The sequence below is a fragment of the Tauraco erythrolophus genome, chromosome 3 (genome assembly GCF_009769465.1).
Source record: "Tauraco erythrolophus isolate bTauEry1 chromosome 3, bTauEry1.pri, whole genome shotgun sequence".
In the NCBI taxonomy this organism is placed as follows: Eukaryota; Metazoa; Chordata; class Aves; order Musophagiformes; family Musophagidae; genus Tauraco; species Tauraco erythrolophus.
Genome location: NC_141467.1, coordinates 87,659,454 through 87,680,478, shown reverse-complemented (window position 1 = coordinate 87,680,478; position 21,025 = coordinate 87,659,454). Strand labels below are relative to the sequence as shown.

The 21,025-nt window shown below is 37.8% G+C and overlaps 1 protein-coding gene across 4 annotated transcripts in view; it reads left to right on the top strand.

Annotated features, from left to right (window-relative positions):
* Window positions 1-21,025, top strand: part of CSMD3 (CUB and Sushi multiple domains 3) — a 737,988-nt gene that overhangs the window by 315,298 nt on the left and 401,665 nt on the right. For all 4 annotated transcript variants that reach the window (XM_086609528.1, XM_086609527.1, XM_086609526.1 and 1 more), the window contains one exon: window positions 15,715-15,836. In XM_086609528.1, the coding sequence (XP_086465654.1) occupies window positions 15,715-15,836 (122 nt within the window). The remainder of the gene's footprint in view (window positions 1-15,714; window positions 15,837-21,025) is intronic.

Sequence of the window (21,025 nt, the reverse complement as noted above, 5' to 3'; positions counted from 1 at the left end):
TGTTTCGACATCCTCATTGTAAATTACTTCTTCCTAAGATCTAATCTCAATCTACCCTCTTTCAGTTTAAAGTCATTACCCCTTGTCCTGTCACTCCACACCCTTGTCAGAAGTCCCTCTCCAGCTTCCTATTAGGCCTCTTTAGATAGTGGAAGACTGCTATAAGATCTCGATGAAGCCTTCTCTTCTCCAGGCTGAACAACCCCAACTCTCTCAGCCTGTATTCAGAATATAGGTGCTCCAGCTGTCTCATCATCTTCATGGCCCTCCTCTGAACTCACTCCAGCAGCTCCATGTCCTTCTTGTGTTGGGGACTCCAGAGCTGAACACTGTATTCCAGGTGGGGTCTCACAAGAGCAGAGTAGAGGGGCACACTCCATTGACATGTTGGCCACACTTCTTTGGATGTGGTTGGCTTTCTGGGCTGCAAGTGCACATTGCCGGCTTATGTGGAGCTTCTTGTCAACCAGCACTCCCAAGTCCTTTTCCTCAGGGCCACTCTCAATCCATTCTTCATTCAACCTGTACTTGTGCTTGAGATTGCTGTGACCCATGTGTAGGACCTTGCACTTGGCCTTGTTGAACTTCATAAAGTTTGCATAGGACCACCTTGCAAGCCTCTCTGGGTCTCTCTGGATGGCATCTCTTCCCGCCAGTGTGTCGACCACACCACACCACACAGCTTGATGTTGAGGGTGCAATCGATCCTGCTGTCCATGTTGCCAACAAAGATATTAAACGACATCAGCCCCAATACTGACCCCTGAAGAACACCACCTGTCACTGGCCACCGCTTGGACATCGACCATTGACCATAACTCTTTGAGTGCGACCATCCAGCCAATTCCTTATCCACCGAGTGGTCCATCCACCAAATCCATGTCTTTCCAATTTAGAGACAGGGGTGTTGTACAGGACAGTGACGAAGGCTTTGGACAGCTCCAGGTAGATGTCATCAGTTGCTCTTCCTTTATCCACCAATGCTGTAACCTCATCATAGAATCATAGAATAGTTAGGGTTGGAAGGGACCTCAAAGATCATCTAGTTTCAACCCCCCTGCCATGGGCAGGGACACCTTCCACTACACCAGGTTGCCCAAAGCCTCATCCAACCTGGCCTTGAACATTTCCAGGGATGGGGCATCTACAACTTCTCTGGGCAACCTGTTCCAGGGCCTCACCACCCTCTGAGTGAAAAATTTCTCTCTTATATCTAATTTAAATCTACCCTCTTTCAGTTTAAATCCATTGCCCCATGTCTTATCACTACATGCCCTTGTAAAAAGTCCCACTCCAGCTTTCCTGTAGGCCCCCTTTAAGTACTGGAAAGCTGCTTTAACATCACCCTGGAGCCTTCTCTTCTCCAGGCATAGAAGGCCACCAAATTTTTCAGGCACAATTTGCCCTTAGTGAAGCCATGTTGGCTGTTATTAATCACCTCATTTTTTCCCCATATGCCTTAGCATGGTTGCCAGAAGGATCTGCTCCATAATTTTGCCAGGCACAGAGGTGAGACCGACTGGACTCCAGTTCCCTGAGTATTCCTTTTTCCCCTTTTTAAAAATGAGTTATGTTTCCCCTTTTCCAGTTGGTAGGAACTTTACTGTACTGCCACGACTTTTTACAATATGATGGATAATGGTTCAGCAACTTCATCTATCAGTTCCCTCAGGACCTGGGGATGCATCTCATCAGATCCCATGGACTCCTGTAGTGAGTGGTTCTTCATTCTCTCAATCCCTACCTTTGCCTTCTGTGACTTGGGCAGTGGGGCTAGAGCTCTTGCCAGTGAAGACTGAGGAAAATTCTTCACCTGTTATTCTTTAAAATGTCACTTAAAGTGCTGCTTTTTATCACATAGTGTTTTCTATTTGAACATCACAGTTTGCAATGGTTTTCATTCACTTATATAAATTATATTGTGCATACACCAAAAAGTCCCAAAGTAATGATATATTTTTCAAAAATGACATGCGAATATCATCAATTAGTTACATTAATATACTGCAATTGGACAGAGTTCTAAACAGAAACTTTCCACTACTGTTAGATGCATTTGATTTGACATCATAAATCCTCAGAACTTGTCCTCCCTGGGCATATAAGTGGCTGAGTATAACTGCCTGCCAAAAATGAAAGATTAACTCTCTTTAAGAGTTATCATATAATACCAGCTGAAACCAGCATAAGATCATATTAATGAACGTAAATCTGGAGTAAGTCTGAAGTATTTTTACAGGAAAAATATAATAGGACTTTGCAAAGAAAAACTGGTACATCACTTTCAAAATATAAGCAAATATTGTAGATTATCAACATTTTTTAGACTTAAGACTAGTTTCCAGAAAAATGCTGCTCTGGAGGTTTGATTGATATCTGCAACTTTTGACTTCTAGGAGAGAAAATTGGAAAGTTATTGGCTATCCTGACTAGACTTAACTGCGGTTGGATTATCTTGTAGTTTACCAACAATTATCCTTTTTTGTTTTATTTTTTTTTAATATATTTTATAATTTTTGTCTCTCATCACCCTTGCAAAATAGAAGTTTCTTGGATAGATGGACATGGTGAAGAAATATGGCAGAAAGTCAAGGCATTTGTCCTGTTGTGATTTACAGACAAGGTATATAGAAAAGAAGTTAGAATTTAGAGCTATGAGGAAAGTATGGCTTTGTGTCGTAGGCAAACAGATAAATTAACATAAGCAGTGCTGAAAATTAACTTGTCACTTTCTGCATTTCCTTGACTTGCTTTTTTTTGGCTAGACTTTTTTAACATCAATGCATCATGCAAGCCTAAAATTCTTCTGGGGATACTTAAATTTGTTCCAACTTAATTGGCCTCATGCAAATCTTGTAACATATCATTGTTACAGGACAGCAGAACAAACAATACCTTCCCATCCCAATAAATGCTTAATACCTGTGGCTGTAATAGCATGACTGCTTACATCGACTTCTCTGTGACTTCATTCGAGAGAGAAAGTTAAATACAGCAGGATTGAGACCCTACTTATTTATTTGCCATGGGATTCAGTATTCCCCTATAGGACAATGCCATTATTATAAAGCCAACTTGCTTAAGAAGACACAATTATCTACTTTATGAAACTATTTGCCAGTTGATAAATCTCTTCCTCTCATTTACGTTTCAGGAAATGAAACAGATAGATCTATTCACAGTTGGTCGATTAGACTTTTTATTTTTGTTCCTGCTGCTCCTGTTTTCTGCTTGCTTATTTCTCAGACCCTGTGAAACATTTATGAATGCTGCCTTTTATAAGTCTGCTGGCAAGTCAGCAACAAGTTCTGCAACAAGTACAGTATTTTAAAGCTAATCTAATCTGTAGAAAGAAAAAGTGATTTTGAAATAATTCTTTGTATGTGAGAAAACTAGAGACACAATTTATAGTTTAAACATGATCATCCAATTAATAGGCTACAATAGAATTTGGATTATTAGTAGAAAAAGGAACAAATTATATCATGTATTTGAATTGAGTTCTGACAAATTTAGAACATTTTTTTCACTTTGTATTGCTATTTTGGTCAGTTCATTTCACTGACTAAAGTGATTTTTAAAACAACGATGATTTGATGGACTCAGTATATTTCATTTAATAGATTGTAAACATCAGTGTGATTAACATGAATATGCAAGTAGAATATTTATGATTAATTTTAGATTTTGCCTTTATAAATACCTTTACTTAGATATAATACATTTTTGAAAAATCCACCTTTGCCTCACTGGTCTCCGAAATGCAGGCATGTGTCTGAACCTCTGAAATGTGATGCTGAGTAATAATGCATGTCTGTATGTATACACACACCCATACATACAGTTAATGCATCATAAAAATAGGGCTGAAAGTGGTCCTAACAGGACAGCACTACTTCCTTACGCCAGCTGCATTTATTCCCAGAAGATATTTTTCTAACATTCTTTGTTTCCAAGGAAAGTGCTCTTAGATCCTACCCAAGCACTATAGCCCTTCATTAGCCTTGCAAGTAGTAGAATTCTTCTGATTCCGTATGAACCCTTGTTGCTGTACATAAGTAATTCTTTTTTCAATATGTCCTTCTATATAAAAAGCAGATTATTTAATTTGTATTTTCAATGGCTTTTCGTATACTTCAAGAATACCTGCTCTTCTTTTAGCTAACCAACAGCAGTTCAGTCAGTCCTTCCTCACAGGTCATATTTATAGACCTTCAGCCTTTTTCATCATTTTCCCAAGGGGTCCATGACTTTCTTAAAACTGGAGTTTCTAAAAACAGTCTTAGTATTTCAGAATGGGCTTTTCCAGTGCTTAGTGGAGAGGAGGAATTACTTCTTGCATTTTTACACATTTTTCTACCTATAACTATCTGCATATCTTCCAGTTTGATAGTGTTTTTGTAACAGTAGGATATTTTTTTGTTCAGGTTATGTTTCTGAGCTACTTTAACCCCTGAAATCTTGCTGCCGAATGATTTGTTTCTTATACTGTATTTGTGAATTGATTATTCCTGCTTTTGTGCTTTTTCCTATGCTTGTCTGCTGAATTGCATCCTATTTTAATGTCACTTCTTCAGTTTCTCATTTTTAATTCTAATTGTGTTTGTTGATATATTCACAGTCTTTCCCAGCTCTTTGTTAAATGCAGATTTAATAAGTATGCACTTCGTTCTGCTGTGCAAGGTGTTAATGAAAACATTGAATGAACCTGACCCAGGACAAATACCTATGAAACTCCATTCAGTCATTCTTTCCTTTTGGCACTGAGATACTGATCATAGAATCAGACTTTTTATTCTGTCTCCATGCATCCCTGTGAGAGAGTATCTCTGTGTTTTCTATAACTACCTTTTAGATACCAAAGGACTGTGATTAGATTCATCCTTGATGGTTCTGGTCTCTAGGTTAAACAAACTCAGTTCCTTCAGTCTTTTTTTATCTGTCAAGTTCTCCAGTCTTCTTGGCATTCTTTCATGGGATGCTTTCAAATTTCTCAGTGTCTCTCTTAACCTAGAGGAACCACAAATGGACAGTATCCCATATGTGGCCTAACAAGTACCAAGTAGGGCTGAATAATCACACTCCATCTGCTGCCTCTATTCTTACTGATACAGCCCAAAACAGTTTGTCTGCTTTGCTGTCAAGGCACTTTTATGGGTTTTGGTCAGCTTCCTGTCCACCAAAGCCCCTAGGTGCCTTTCACCAGAACTTTGTACTTGAAGAGCAGGTTCGAGAACATCTGAGGAACTTGAAGGTGCACAAGTCCATGGGACCTGATGAGATCCATCCGCGGGTCCTGAAGGAACTGGCGGATGAAGTTGCCAAGCCACTGGCCATTGTATTTGAGAAGTCGTGGCGGTCTGGCGAGGTCCCCGATGACTGGAAGAGAGGGAACATAACCCCCATATTTAAAAAGGGGAACAAGGAGGACCCGGGCAACTACAGGCCGGTCAGCCTCACCTCTGTGCCTGGCAAGGTCATGGAGCAGATTCTCCTGGGAACCATGCTAAGGCACATGGAGAGCAAGGAGGTGGTGGGTGACAGCCAACATGGCTTCACCAAAGGCAGATCATGCCTGACCAACTTGGTGGCCTTTTATGATGGGGTGACAGCATCGGTGGACAAGGGTCGACCAATGGATATCATCTACCTGGACTTGTGCAAAGCTTTTGACACTGTCCCGCACGACATTCTTCTCTCTAAACTAGAGAGGCATGGGTTTGATGGATGGACCACTCGGTGGATAAGGAATTGGCTCAATGGCCGCACTCAGAGAGTAGTGGTCAACGGCTCGATGTCCAAGTGGAGACTGGTCACGAGTGGTGTCCCTCAGGGGTCAGTGTTGGGCCCGGCCCTCTTCAACATCTTTGTCGGTGACGTGGACAGTGGCATGGAGTGCACCCTCAGCAAGTTCGCCGATGACACCAAGCTGTGTGGTGCTGTCGACACGCTGGAAGGGAGGGATGCCATCCAGAGGGACCTCGACAGGCTGGAGAGGTGGGCCCATGTCAACCTCATGAAGTTCAACCAGGCCAAATGCAAGGTCCTACATCTGGGTCGTGGCAATCCCAGGCACAAATACAGACTGGGTGGTGAATGGATCGAGAGCAGCCCTGAGGAGAAGGACTTGGGAGTACTGGTGGACGAGAAGCTCAATATGAGCCGGCAATGTGCTCTTGCGCCCCAGAAGGCCAACCGCATCCTGGGCTGCATCAAGAGGAGCGTGGCCAGCAGGTCGAGAGAGGTGATTCTTCCCCTCTATTCTGCCCTCGTGAGATCTCACCTGGAGTACTGCGTCCAGTTCTGGAGCCCCCAACATAAGAAGGACATGGACCAGTTGGAGAGGGTCCAGAGGAGGGCCACGAAGATGATAAGAGGGCTGGAGCACCTTTCCTATGAGGACAGGCTGAAAGAGTTGGGGCTCTTCAGCCTGGAGAAGAGAAGGCTCCGGGGTGACCTGATAGCGGTCTTCCAGTACCTCAAGGGGGCCTACAGGAAAGATGGGAGAGGCTGTTCAGGAGGGCCTGTTGTGATAGGACAAGGGGTAATGGTTTTAAAATAGAGGGAGGTAGATTCAGACTGGATATTAGGAAAAAATTTTTTACCATGAGATTTGTAGAACACTGGAACAGGTTGCCCAGAGAGGTGATGGATGCTCCATCCCTGGAGACGTTCAAGGCCAGGTTGAATGGGGCCCTGAGCAGCCTGATCTAGTTGGAGATATCCCTGTTCCTTGCAGGGGGGTTGGACTAGATGACCTTTGAAGGTCCCTTCCAGCCCTAACCATTCTATGATTCTATGATTCTATGATTCTTCCCAGACAGCCTTCATCTGCACTGCTTCTGGGGCTTGTTTTATCCCATGTATAGGACTTTACACTCATCCTTGCTAAAACTAATGTAATTCATGTTGGCCTAGTCTTGCAATCCATTGAGATCTCTCTCTATAGTGTTTCTTTCTTCTGATTCAGCTGCCTCTCCTCCCTCTGGAAACTTGGTGCAGGTGCATTCAATCTCATCATTCAAATCTGTTTTAAAGATATTGAATACTAGCAAACCCATTACTGACCCATGAGCAACTCAACTCATAACTTTCTGCTAGCTTGACTTTGAGCCTTTAACAACTATCCTTTGAACTCTGCAGTATAGCTGCTTTTCCAAACATCTTTTGGTCTGCCCCAAACATGCTTTATGAGTTTGTGAAGAAAGTGAAGGACACTGTCAGACATCTTCCTAAATTCAAGGTAAATTATGTAAATAGCTCTCCTCTCATCCACTGAACATGCTTTTTCATCATAGAAGGCAACTAGATTAGTCCAGTTGGACTGGACTTCTGAAGTCCAGTCTTTATTCTGCTACTTGTCTTTCTCATGCCCTTTAGGATCTTAAACTCTATGATGCTATGGTCACTAGAGCAAAGGCCAACATTGAGGTTCATGACTCCAAACAAATCTTTCTTATTTTTGAACACTAGATCTAAAAAGACAGCTCTCCTGTTTGTCGCTTTTGTCAACTATGTTAGCAAGTTGTCCAAAGTTCATTACAGAAATCTCACAGGTTGCTTTTGAACCACGGGACTTTTTTCCTAGCAAATATCAGGGTAGTTGAAGCCCCCTAAGAGAACCAGGGCCTGCAGACCCAAGACTTCTCTCAGTTATCTGGGGAAGACTTGATCCTGATCAGATGGTCTGAAGCCGATACCCACCATGAGATCTGCTCTGATGGAGATCTCACCAATTTGGAAACAAAGGCTCTAGAAAACTGTCCTCTTATCATTGATAAACTCCATGCACTCAATCCTCTCTTTTACATAGAGGCCAACCACTCCTCTTCTACCCATTCTGCATTTCCTGAATAGCTTGTAACCATCCATTGTCGTACTCCGGTCATGCGAGTTTTCACATTGCGTTTCTTCTCTGGGCAACCTGTTCCAGGGCCTCACCACCCTCACCCTCAGAGTGAAAAATTTCTTCCTTATATCTAATCTAAATCTGCCCTTTTTCAGTTTAAAGCCGTTGCCTCTTGTCCTATCACTGCACACCCTTGCAAAAAGTCCCTCTCCAGCTTTCTTGTAGACCCCTTTTAAGTACTGGAAGGCTGCTAGAAGCTTTTCCCTTCTCTTCTTCAGACTGAAGAACTTCAACTCTCTCAGCCTGTCTTCACAGCAGAGGTGCTCCAGCCCTCAGATCATCATCGTGGCCCTCCTCTGGACCTGCTCCAACAGCTCCATGTCCTTCTTATTTTGGGGGCCCCAGAGCTGAATACAGTACTACAGCTGGGATCTCACAAGAGTAGAGGGGCAGAATCACCTCCCTCGACCTGCTGGCCACACTTGTTTGGATGCATCCCAGGATACAGTTGGCTTTCTGGGCTGCAAGCACGCATTGCCAGCTCATATTGAGCTTCTCATCAACCAACACTCTCAAGTCCTTTTCCTCAGGGCTGCTCTCAAAGAATTCTCCTTTTCTATGATATTCTGCTGATACAAACTCGATATTTTTCAGTGTTCTTTTTCTATTAAGCACTACCTAACAGCAGAGCTTTTAGGGGTAAAATTCTTGTATTTTTTTTCTTATATGATAAACTTTTAAGATAAAGCGCTAGCAAAATCTGTATTTTATCACTATGACCAGCCTTTAAACAAAAGTGCTTTTAATATATTAAATGTGCTGTGAATTCCATTACTAACTTGGTTCTGTCAGGGGATTTGCGGTTTCTAAAATTCTAAAAAAGTTTTGAGATGAGATTTCTACAAAGATATTCATCTCCGTCGTGATAGCATTAGAAAAAAATGTAGTAAAAAAAAGTTTCAGTGTTCCTGGGAAATATATGGATACTGTTAAAATCATGGGTGCCTTAGAAGTGAATTTCTCTCTAAACTTTCGCTTTTAATATCTGAACACTTTATGGGTCTGATTGTAAGTTGCCATCTTCTTGATGGTGATTAGTCAGGCAGTGAACCAAGTTTATAGTAGCTTTGACTAATTGTATCAGAGGAGGTGCTACTACTAGCTAGTTAGTTCTACTTCTTACATAAGGCATAGGCACTAAAGAATTACTAGTAAAATATTTAAAAATATTTTTAAAATATTAACAGTTACATTTCTACAATTAGACTTCAAGTGTAACATTTTATATAAAAAAATCCATCCTTTGTTAAATACAGCATTAAATGTGTCTAGTTCATGACATTTTTATGTGATCTTTAGAATGGGACAGAACTTCATTGTCATATGTTTAGTTCAGTGGTCTCCAAAATTTTTTGATTGACCCCCTGTACCAGTAAGAATTTCTAAGCATACCTCCCCTGTATATGTTTATTTATTTGTAAGTTATATACATGCACTATGGAAGTTGTAGTATTCTGTGCCTGCAGTGCCTCTGGGATTGCATGCACTCCACTTTGGAGATCACTGGTTTAGCTCAAATTTTGAAACTTTGCTTCAGAGCCACAAAAATGTCTATCAATCAAGAGAACTGTTTCTATCTTGAAATGCATATTCTGGATCTTTCATCAAAAGCAATGCTGTTCTGAGTCAGATATCAGTCTTATTTAGCTTCAGATTCTTGTACACTTTTGAACACAGCGGGGAAAAAAGGAAAAAAAAAAAACCAAATAGCTTCGTCTTTAGCTCTGTCCTGAATTGGATCATTAAAAGAAATCTTTTCCTCTTTAATAACATTTTGAAAGGTGTTCTGGGCAGGCAGTGACACATAGATGACTTTTGCTGAAACCTGGTGTGATACAACTGTTAGCTGAGAGATTTTTCAGGGCCCTGAGGGCACCAAAAGCCCTTCCTGGTGTTGCCTAGTTCCACCTAAGAAAATGCAAGCACAAAAGACCTTCTTAATCTGGAAAATTTCAGTGAGAGTTTTTTTGGCAATACTGGGACTTGTTTACTGTTCCATATACTCTTAGTATACTACTTAGAGCTAATATTTTTAATTATATACTGTGTTCTTTTTATTATTCTGAAATGTGTCATTGCTATACAGTGTGAGCAATAGCAGTGGCAAACTTTACTGTGAGACATGCTATCTGAATAAGCTCATGTAGTATTCGGAAATCATTTCTAATAGCAGCAACTGTCAGATATAAACAGATTATTTTTTCTATGCAACCCAAAATAGGTAAGACTAAACTTCAAATACCTCTTTTTACTCTTTTGAATTAAGGTATAGCCAAAACGTACTCATTACTTTGGCAATAGTGAGCTTCTGGTTTTCACAACCTAGTTAAATCTACAGAAGGTGAAGCTTTTATAAAAATGTTACTATTATGTGCTAATTGTTTTCACAATGAACATATATTTGCACGTAGGAGTTGTCAGGAACAGAAAGACTTTTTTCTAAACTTTTAAAGGTTAATTTTGCAAATGTCAGTGACCAGAAAAGTTCAACAAACCAAGTAACTCATTGAAAAAAAAAAGTTTTAAGATCACCTTTCTTCATTTGAATCTTTAAGAAAAAATAGAGAAGTTTTGGCTACTTGCTATCTGGTAAGACTTTAGCATATTATGTGTTATGCAAAGTTTGCACTTTTCTGCAATTAATATACAAATTCATTCTCTACATCTGTGCATATATATATGCACATACATCAATGATTTTTTAATATTGTGTATATAAGAACCGTGATGAAAATACTTTTATATCAGTTCAGTCAAAAATACTCTGTTACTAAGCAAGTTCATTATTTTATCTATTTCCAATTGCTTAACTGTTTTTTACTTTTTCCAATTTGAACTCTTCTGATGAGTAGCCTTACTAACAGCTTTCTGAAAATCCAATTAAATTCTGACTATCTCATTGACTTTATCTTTTAATTTAGAAAATTTTCCATGGAACTCTAACAAGCTGAATTTTCTTGTTTTACACAAAGACCTGAACCTTTTGTGCACACTCAGACAATGAACATATTTTTTTAATATACTACATCTCTTTAATCAGCTTCCTCATACTGAAGATACCCCTTGCTTATTTTTGTTCTCAGGATAATGCATTGCTTCTTACGCTTTCGCAGCTTTGATAGTGATGGTAGATTTTTTTGACAGAGGTTTATATATATTTATACAACAAAGAAACTGTTTATTTGAGTATTACTTGTACTACCTTCAGTGTTAAGGACTGCATAAAGAAAATGATCTTTTTTAATATTTTGTCTCTATTAATTTTTATATGTGATCATAGTTAATTGTTTTTGCTAAATTTTATTCTCCTTTAGAGTTTATATGACATACTTCCATATTCATAACTGTCATTCATTGTTTCTCAATGTAGACTTGCATTAACTTTATGGTTTCACAATTTCTCTGGCAGTTAGAAAGCACATGGATGCATTGATAGAATAAGTTTCTATGTTTCAGAAAGTCTTTTGTAATTACAAGGGAAATAGAGAAGTAGATGCCTCGGGAAGTTAAACATTCTAAGTGTGTGAGGAGAGATATATATTTTACAAAGGAAACATCTTTACTGACACCAGAGACTTTTGAATTTTAAAAATGATACTTGTTTTTAAATTGATACATCAGATTTTTGTCTCCTATGGATATGTAAAGCTCCATTAACTACCATGATTCTCTATTTATTTTAAACAAAATAAATATACATATAGAGGTTAAATTTCAGCTATTCAAAATATAATATATATGTCAGAAAATAAATCATACTCCATAAGGAATTTTTCTCCCTTCCCATCTTTGGTCATATTAGCTTTCCGATACTCACCAGTTAAGACTACAGAATGCTATCCTACACATTTTTGTGCAAGCTTCATAATTGCATCTATGTATGTATCATCTTTACTTAGATAAATTATTTGCCAAACTTACCATGTTTTTTTCTTTTTTCATACTAATATCAAATATAAAATTCACATGAATCTCTGAGGTTAATAAAAAAACTCATAATAATTTAAGAAGAGTAGATTGCAACATTGGAATGGCAAAAGCTTTCCACCAATTTACTGATTTCTGTCTCCCACCAAGACTTGATGCCATGCTTAGAGGACAGTGAAGTCTTATGAGTTGTTTTTGTCTGTAAAATGAATTAATGATCTTTTTTCTGTGTTTACAATCTGTCTGAAATCAGATCTGGTACTGTAAGAAAATTTAAATTTTCTCTTCAAATAAAGGTACTGATTTAGAAATCTAAAAACATTATTAACTCTAAATGGTAGATCATACATACTGGTGTGTTGCAATTTACTTCTAGAGGGGTACAGTTAAATCTCTATTTTGTGAAAAATATTAAGGGTCAAATTTTGTTGGCCTCATTTTTTCATTTTGCTGAATTGTTGCCACTGTCATTGAGTAAGTAAAGTAGTTCGGTAGGTTCAATATGCATCTGTGACCATAAGTTGTTGGTATAAATGTAATGGGTTTTCAGTGGACATGAATGTCTCTATGCTTATGCGTTTCCAAATAGCGTCTAAATATTCAGTACTAATCTTAAAATACAGGAATTATCTGCATAGGAACAGTAATCTATTTTGTGCTTTTAGATCAGTTCCAAAAAAGAAAGCAAATTGTTGCTGAATAATAATGAACCGCAGCCAGAACAGAAACCTCCGAAGACACAAGTGTAAGCTGGGAAGGGACTGATCTGTTTCTTAACGATAATGATGATTCATATCTTGATATTGACACATTTAGCATTTCAATTTCTTCAAAACACAGCGTCCTGGATTTTGACTAATGATTTGAGGCTAGCTTGTATTGCCACAAACTTGAAGTGAAGTAGTAACCAATGAATTTTGACAGACTTAGGCACCAAATATGTCTATATTCAAAGGGACTTCTTATATGCGAAGGATCTATTCATGGTGAATTAATCTGAATGATCTAAATGTCTGTGGAACTTCTGTTCTTTGTGGTGTTTTGGAAACAAATAGCCAGTCACCCATGCAGGTGACAAGTAACCAATATCAAGATTGTATGTCAGGGTTTTCAGATCCTTAAAATAAGTAGGGACAGGTTCAAAAAGTCAAGGAAAAGGTGTTAGGTGATGTTATCTTAGATTGTATATACTTTTTTTAAATAATTTTGCAACTTTCGGCTTATCTGTTAACTCTTCTCATATTAAATACACTTATTTACGTGAAGAACTGCATAAATCAATTGTCTGAGGCAGTGCTTTCAAAATCCAGTGCAGTTAATTTTTTCATTTACTTTATTTATGCTTTGCAGCATTGTAAGAATCAGCACTGAGCCATGAGAGATACTGCACACTTATGTGAACTGTCTTATGAGCAAATACTTGAATTCAGAAGGGTTGTCAAAGAATGTCTTAAAAAAAATAGGAAGTGCTTATAATTTTCAATAAATAAAGCAAAAAGTTTATGTAGACCACTTGTTATATGTCTGAGACATTTTTCTAATGATCAATAAAAGCTAAAAAAAATTCATCTTAGTTTTACAAGTGTATACTATACTGCCTGTACCCTGCAACACTTCAAAAGTTGCAGCAATTGAGAAAATATCTTCGTGTGATTCACAGAAAATCAGAGGCAGAGACAGGAAATCTGTGATACTTATTGAGATAAAGACAATAGTAATGGGATAAAAGCAAAAATGGGGATATTGAAGTAGAAAATACAGTATTGAGGTTCAGAGACAGATAAATTACTAGGTAAAGAAATCACATAAGATTTTTTTTCATTGTGTTTTGTTGGAAAACTGTGGATATTAGCATATTAGAATATTATTTTGTTCATCAGTCACTTCACAAATGCAGTGAAATCAATTATATACCCCTTAAAACCCTAAAAGTGTACATTTTTCTCCATTTAACTCCAAAGAAATTCAGTATTAAACCATAACATTTCAGTATTTTATGTTGCTGTATCAAAAACCTTCCAAAACTGTAAATAAGTACAGCTAATAGTTTCGTCTTTGCAGCTTCTTGTATTTGTATTTTCAAATGAATGAAGATTCATATTTTAAGCACTCCTTTTTTCGTCCTTAACCAGACTTTACAAAACCAAATGATTGGTAAATTGCCATTCTTTTTTTAATTCATGTCAGACTATGGTACTGAAGGCAAGTGTCTGCTAGGAATGTTTCAAGCAAGTCTGAGTAACAGAAATTAGGAGTCAAAGACTTAGCTTTCATCAAGACTGTTCCACTGTAGAATGACATAGCTTTCCTTTGAGACCTCCACCATGAGGCTACCCAGAGAAAGGGCAGCAAACACAATTCATAACTCTACCACATAATACATGCAAAGAAGATATGATTTACATCCCAACTCCGCCCCAAAGGAGGGACTCATATGTTCAGATGGAGGAGCAGATTGTGTCTAGAACACTCACTGGTTTCCCCTTCCTGACCTTCTGCCCACACACATATCTTTTGCAGAGCTGCAAAAGTCAGTTTCTTATAAAAAACATGGATGAAAAGCTGTGTTATGCACTAGTCTCATTCATGACCTCAACTTCTTCAGCTACTGATCATAAACGAGGAGCCCTCCTTTCGTCTCCTTCCTCTGTCCTTGTTTTCACGATTCTGGTGTAGCTTTGAACAGACTCCTTGCCAGAGTATTGCTTCTCTGAGGGGTAATAGAGGAGCAAATTGGGTGGAAATAGTGACATTCTTTCTAGAGGCTAACTGGGGGGAAGGAACGAGTCTTCATCCAGCAGCAGCTTAATCTTGCTGTGTTCAGTATTGATCAAATAAGCACACTTTGTGGAAGTGCAATACAACTGTATGATAATTTCACATACCTTAGTGTGAATTTTTTTATTCGATTAAGCAAGACGGTCCGTCAGAGTATAGAGGAAACAATAATTCTTTAGTTTCTGCAGTTTATTTGTGGTGTTATAATAATCACTGGAGAAATAGGATAAGCTCACGTTTAGATGAGGTTGCCTGTAAGTTCTACAGCTTCATACAAGAAAAGTTAACCAATAGTGCATTCAGCAAACATTTGAATATCAAGGAACCAACAACAAAACTTTTATAGACTTCAGCACACTATGAATTTAGTGCCTAGAATATGTCATTCTCAAGCAGAAGGGACACAGTTGATGTCCTTAGTAATTTTTGTGATGTGAGATGCAACCTAGAGTAAATAAATATATAATTTTGTTTTTATTAAGATATGCTACTGTAAGTAATCATACAGACTTTGATTTGTAAGTAAATGCCCTTTGTAGTCTTTAAAAATAGGTCACACATTATTTTGTCTAAGTCTAAATTTTACAAGTTCCATTTAAAGTTTTCAGTGCTTCAGCCATTGCTTCAATGGGTTGGATGGTGGTTACAGCAGAAAGAATGCTAACATGCCATACACTAATACACATAAAAAAATGGACAATGATAAAAGTGATCTTCGTGCTCTACTACCTAAACTCTTGTCTTTCAAGACACTAGTGAAGGTAATGACATGTTACTTATTGAAGTGTTCTTTTAAAAATATAGAGAGCAGTTTCGTTTCTCTTACCCTAGTTACTTTTTTTACTCAAAATGCATTATTTATTCATTTATTTATTTATTTATTTAAAACAAGGTTATAAGCTTGGACACAAGAGAAAGCCTATTTTACTTTGTCAAAATAACTAAATATGAGTATTCTATTATCTTGTAAGAGGTAGTTCTATTTTTGTTTAATGGTATTTTAATCCTTCACATCTTGATTAACATAAGTTAGAGCTTGGTTTATGAATCTCCTACAGGTATTTTGTATGCGAATTAAAAGATGAACTTTCTTTTTGCAGTTAAGACTTGTGGATCCAATCTTCAGGGACCTGGCGGCACTTTCACATCACCCAATTTTCCATTCCAATATGACAGCAATGCTCAATGTGTGTGGGTCATCACAGCTATCAATACTAATAAGGTAAATTTAAAATTCTGTCTTTGCTTTAAGAAAACACAAAAAAGCATAAGTAGACCATGCCATTTTTCACTAATACGATTTATCTCTGGAATCCAGCTGCTACACTTGGTGCATTGCAGACATTTCTAAGAAATGGTTGTGATTAGATGCGTTTGGACAGATATTAAAACTTGTTGTTTCCTCTAAAAGTGTTTTGTTTTTTGTATGCCGAGTAGGTGTCATCATGTTTTTATGTGACTCTCTAAATGAATTCCCAGAAGCGATGACCCAATGTTATGAAGCAATGTCACGGATCCACTAGTACTGTGTTATAATCAGTAGGTCTGTTCTGTGTACAAGATTGTTTATAACATGTTTGACCTTAGACTATGCGAGAAATCACTAAAATTCATTAATTCACTTCCACTTCATGAAAGACTGTTCAAAAGTTGTGTAATTTGTTTCATTGTCTAAACCGCTACATTATAATTCCATACACTTTATACCTACACTTTAAACCAAAAGTACTAAGAGTTCCAATAATGCCAGATGGGTCAAAGCAGTGCAATAAAGTTAAATTATGACACCAGTCATCTTTAAATTCAAGACCTGTGTGCCTGGCAGCAACAGCTATATTCTATTTCCAGGTGTATCATTTTATCTGAAGTAAGTGTAATAGACTTGTTTGGATGTAATAAAACAAAAATTAGCTGTACAGTTCAGGAATGTTTTATAAAGGACTATCAACATCTGGGTTTGCTGCTATAGGGGTGTATTCTACCTACTAATTTCTGTCTTATATTGCCATCTGCATCATGCTCCATTAATTGATCAGAGAGGCGTAGAAGACCTACACCTTCACACTTAAGTTCATTAACCAGGAAGCCTGAGGTCTCAGTGAAAACCCGATTACATTTCACAAACGATTTATCTACATTCTCTAATCTTGCAAAGTCTTGTGTGGAAGAAGAAAAAAGGATGTTTAACTAAGTGATTAGAATATTCATAATGAAGATGGTAGGTGTGTTTAGAGGGGGAGGGAGGGTTGTTTGTTTGTTTTATCCTTATTGCAAGGACTACTAATCCTATTTATAGATTTTCAAAAACGTGTCAAGAGTCCTTGAAAGATGATGCAGTCTCTATCTCACAGACAGGCATAAAGTTCAAAAGTAATAGTTAAGATCCATTCCTCTGGCCCAAAGGAGCTTGATATTTTTATTTCTTTTATCAAAACCTGTTAGTGAGAAAGATGAAATCTGTGCATATCTGGAATTTCTGAGAGAAATTTCTGTCAAATGTGGTAGTGGATAAAATTTAATGTTGTATTCTTTGAGGAAACTAAAACCAGACCTTAACACTTGGAACAAGTACTCTAAATGGCTTGAAAAACCACCACTGAGTTTTAAGACCTTTTTGACCATGTTTTGCATAAAATGAATTCCTTTCTTAAATGCGACAAGGGCATATCTATATAACAAAAAAGACAAATAAAATTTTATACATTTCTGCCAATGGTAGAAACAAAACTTTAAGCTCAAAACCTGATATGTATCTACTTGCAAATCACAGGTGACTGCAGGGTTAAGATACTAATGACTCGAAGATTGCAAAGTATTACACTCATATAAAGGTATTCATGTCTCAATGCTTTCCTCCTCCTTCCCCACCAATTCACAGCATGGTGATGCAGTGTTATCTTCAAAACCTCAGAACGCTGTTTCGACCAAAATCATTTTTCACTGGAGCATTCAGAAACATTATTCCTCAATATTAGTTTACTTTTCTGGTTTTAAAGAACTTCGGATTTAAAACTGAGTGCAGAAAATTAAGAAGTGAAAAAATGCTTTGTCTCTGGTTGTCAGTGTGGTTCATAGAGTTACAGAATGACTGAGATTGGAATAGACTTCCAGAGATCATCAAGCAGGGCCACCTAGAGGCAGTTGCCCAGATAATTTGGATATCTTCAAGAATGGTGACTCCACCACCTCTCTGGACAACCAGTCTAGTGGTCAGTCACCCTCTGTGCCGGTTTTGGCTGGGATAGAGTTAATTTTCTTCATAGTAACTGATATGGGTTTGTGATCCCAACAAATCCAACTGATTTTGGATTTGTGATGAAAACAGTGTTGATGATAATGCAGAGATATTTCAGTTGTTGTTGAACAGTGCTTACACAGAGTCAAGGTCTTTTCTGTTTCTCACATCACCCACCAGCGAGTAGGCTGAGGGTGCACAAGGAGTTGGGAGGAGATGCAGCTGGGACAGCTGACCCCAACTGAACAAAGGGATATTCCATACCACAAGATGTCATGCTCAGTATATAACACTGGGGGAAGAAGAAGGAAGGGGAGGACATTTGGAGTGATGGTGTTTGTCTTCCCAAATATCCATTACATGTGATGGAGCCCTGCTTTCCTTGAGATGGTTGAACACCTGCCTGCCAATGGAAGCAGTGGATGAATTCCTTATTTTGCTTTGCTTGTGTGCGTGGCTTTTGCTCTACCTATTAAACTGTCTTTATCTCAACCCATGAGTTTTCTCTGTTACTCTTCCGATTCTGTCCCTCATCCCACTGGTGAGGAGTGAGCGAGCAGCTGTGTGGTGTTTAGTTGCTGGCTGGGCTTAAACCACGACACCCTCACGGTGAAAAATTGTTTCCTGATTTTCAGACGGAACCTCCTGTGTTTCAGTTTGTGCCTATTGCCTCTGTCCCTGTCACTGGGCACCAGGCTGAGTCTGTTTTGCCCATGATGCTAACTAGTGAACAATCTCCCTGTCCTTATCTTGATCCAGAAGATTTTTCATCTCATTTTCTCCTTCTAACCTGCTGAGAGGGAGTGATAGAGCAGCTTGGTGGCCTCCTGGCAGCCAGCCAAGTTTAAATGACCACAACTGACATATTTGTCTGTCTTCTCATGTATTTAAATACTGTGAAAGAGTTGATGATATAGTAAAAGAATAAAAATGATAGTTAAGAACAGGTCACTTATTTAAAATTAAGTGTGGACTTTTAAATAATGCCATAATCAGGAGTATCTGTTAGTGGATGGTACATCAGAGTTATGTCAGTAACAATAATGCAAAGACGAAATTATAGAATAAGCAAGATATTTTATTTCAAAACATGACTGTTAGAGACTGTTTATGCACTTCAGTGATGTACCACTGAAATTACTAAACTCTGAGAAGTCGTAGATTCATCACGGGCAGATCATAGTGCAAGAAGTTACCCTGTTTATTAAGATACGTTTATAATAGCTTCAGCATTACGCAGAAAATACCGCTCTTTGCGTGTGATTGGTTGAACATAATTATACCTCTTTGATACTGCAATGAAATGCAGACTCACAGATAATTATGGGGTTTCTAAAATAGTGGGTAGATAAAAGGTTTACAGTGTTATCTGAAACAATGTTCAGATATGTTTATAGTTTCCAGTATAAATAGAAAATGTGTTTAGCACTGATTAGACGAACCTAAACTTGTTGAGGTTAAAAGAAAATGAGATCATTTTACAAGTGAGATCAACTTCTTTTTAGTTTATATTGAGGAATCTACATGTATAAAGGGTCTGATTACATAATCAGTGGTTTAATGTGTTCAATTTTGATTCATGCAAACGTTGCCTTATTGTTCTGAACACAAAAGCGCTTGCCTTCCATGACTGCTAAAAGGCATAATTTTGATATTTGCCTTGAAGTCAAAAATGCCTTTGATATATAATGAAGATTAACCATTAAGAGTTATTTATAATGATTACAACAAATGATGTCATGGTGTTCATTACAACATAACAATATTTACAATATTTTATAATGCATCTGAGTGAACCATGAGGACTTATTGATCATGGCATTTTGGGATTTATTGATGTGGTATTTCAGAGCTGCTTCTGTTGCATCATTTACAACAAAAGAGCTCAGAAATTGAGAATCTTCTAAGGGAGAAAGCACTAGATGGAAGACTCTGAAAAGAACTTTAAATCTGGTGTAAATACACATTCCTCCCATGTCTTCATGCTTGTTCCAGGATTAAACCTAGCTAATTTTCTTTCCTGGCTATTTTAGAAATAAGTTTGATATCAGTACAATATGGATGAAAGAAGTATTGTCCCAGGTTATCATCTGCCTCCTTAGATTCGTACTGCATTACAGTTGGTCTCTTGTCTCATGCAGTTAACCAGGTATGCTATTCATCCCCAAGCCTTGTTGGCAGTGGAGTAGAACTATGACTAAATGCCTCAAAAATGGCCAGACAGTGAGTTTAGTACTGAAAAAAAATAGAAATTAAATAGAAATCAGTTGTGAAAGGAAGGTCATGTGGATGTGAGTCAATAATAACACTCATTGATGAAAGGGCACCAATACATCTGATATCAGTGAGATCCATATTTTTTTATTGTTCTTGTGCATGTTTTTTGCATGCTCATTCTTATCAGGATTCTGTTCTGTGGAGTTTATCTATTCGAGAGAAAATAATTAAGACTATCGTTAGAAAGAAATCTATGATGTGCCAAAGCTCTGAATAGTGATACAGTGGAAAAAGAAATATGAGCAATTTGTACAAAACTTTGTAACAGTGAATTATGTATGGTTGCCTGTATGGTATCATACCCAGATAAAAATGCTTGTGTTTGATTTGTAAAAGAAAAGTCTTCTGAACTTTTTCAACTGCTGCTTATTGAAAGATGTACTCTTACATTCTGCTTGAATTTGAAATATTTCAGGACAGTTGACCAACTTTCATATAGGAAATTTACAATCAATTTATAAAAAGTTGACTTTGTAAGAATGCTTTAACCAAATATTTAGAAAAAAAAGCCCCTTAATACTGAAAGAATACTGACATTTATTTTACTGTGGTTGTGGAAAAGCAAAGAGCAAACCATGAGTTACTCTAACCTAAACAGTATATTGCTGGCTTATGTTCAACTTGCTCTCCATGAGAATTCCCACTGCCTTTTCTGCAAAGCTCCTTTCCAGCTAGTTGGCTCTGAGTGTGTCCCAATGCACGGGATTTTTCTCCCTAGAAGCAGAAATTTCCATTTCCCTCTGTAGAAATTTGTGAAGTTCCTGTCAGCCCATTACTTCAGCCTGTCAAGGTCCCTCTGAATGGCAGCACAACCCTCTGGGTATATCAGCCACTCCTCACAGTTCTGTATCATCTTCAAACTTGCTGAGAATGCACTCAATACCATCATCAAGGCAATT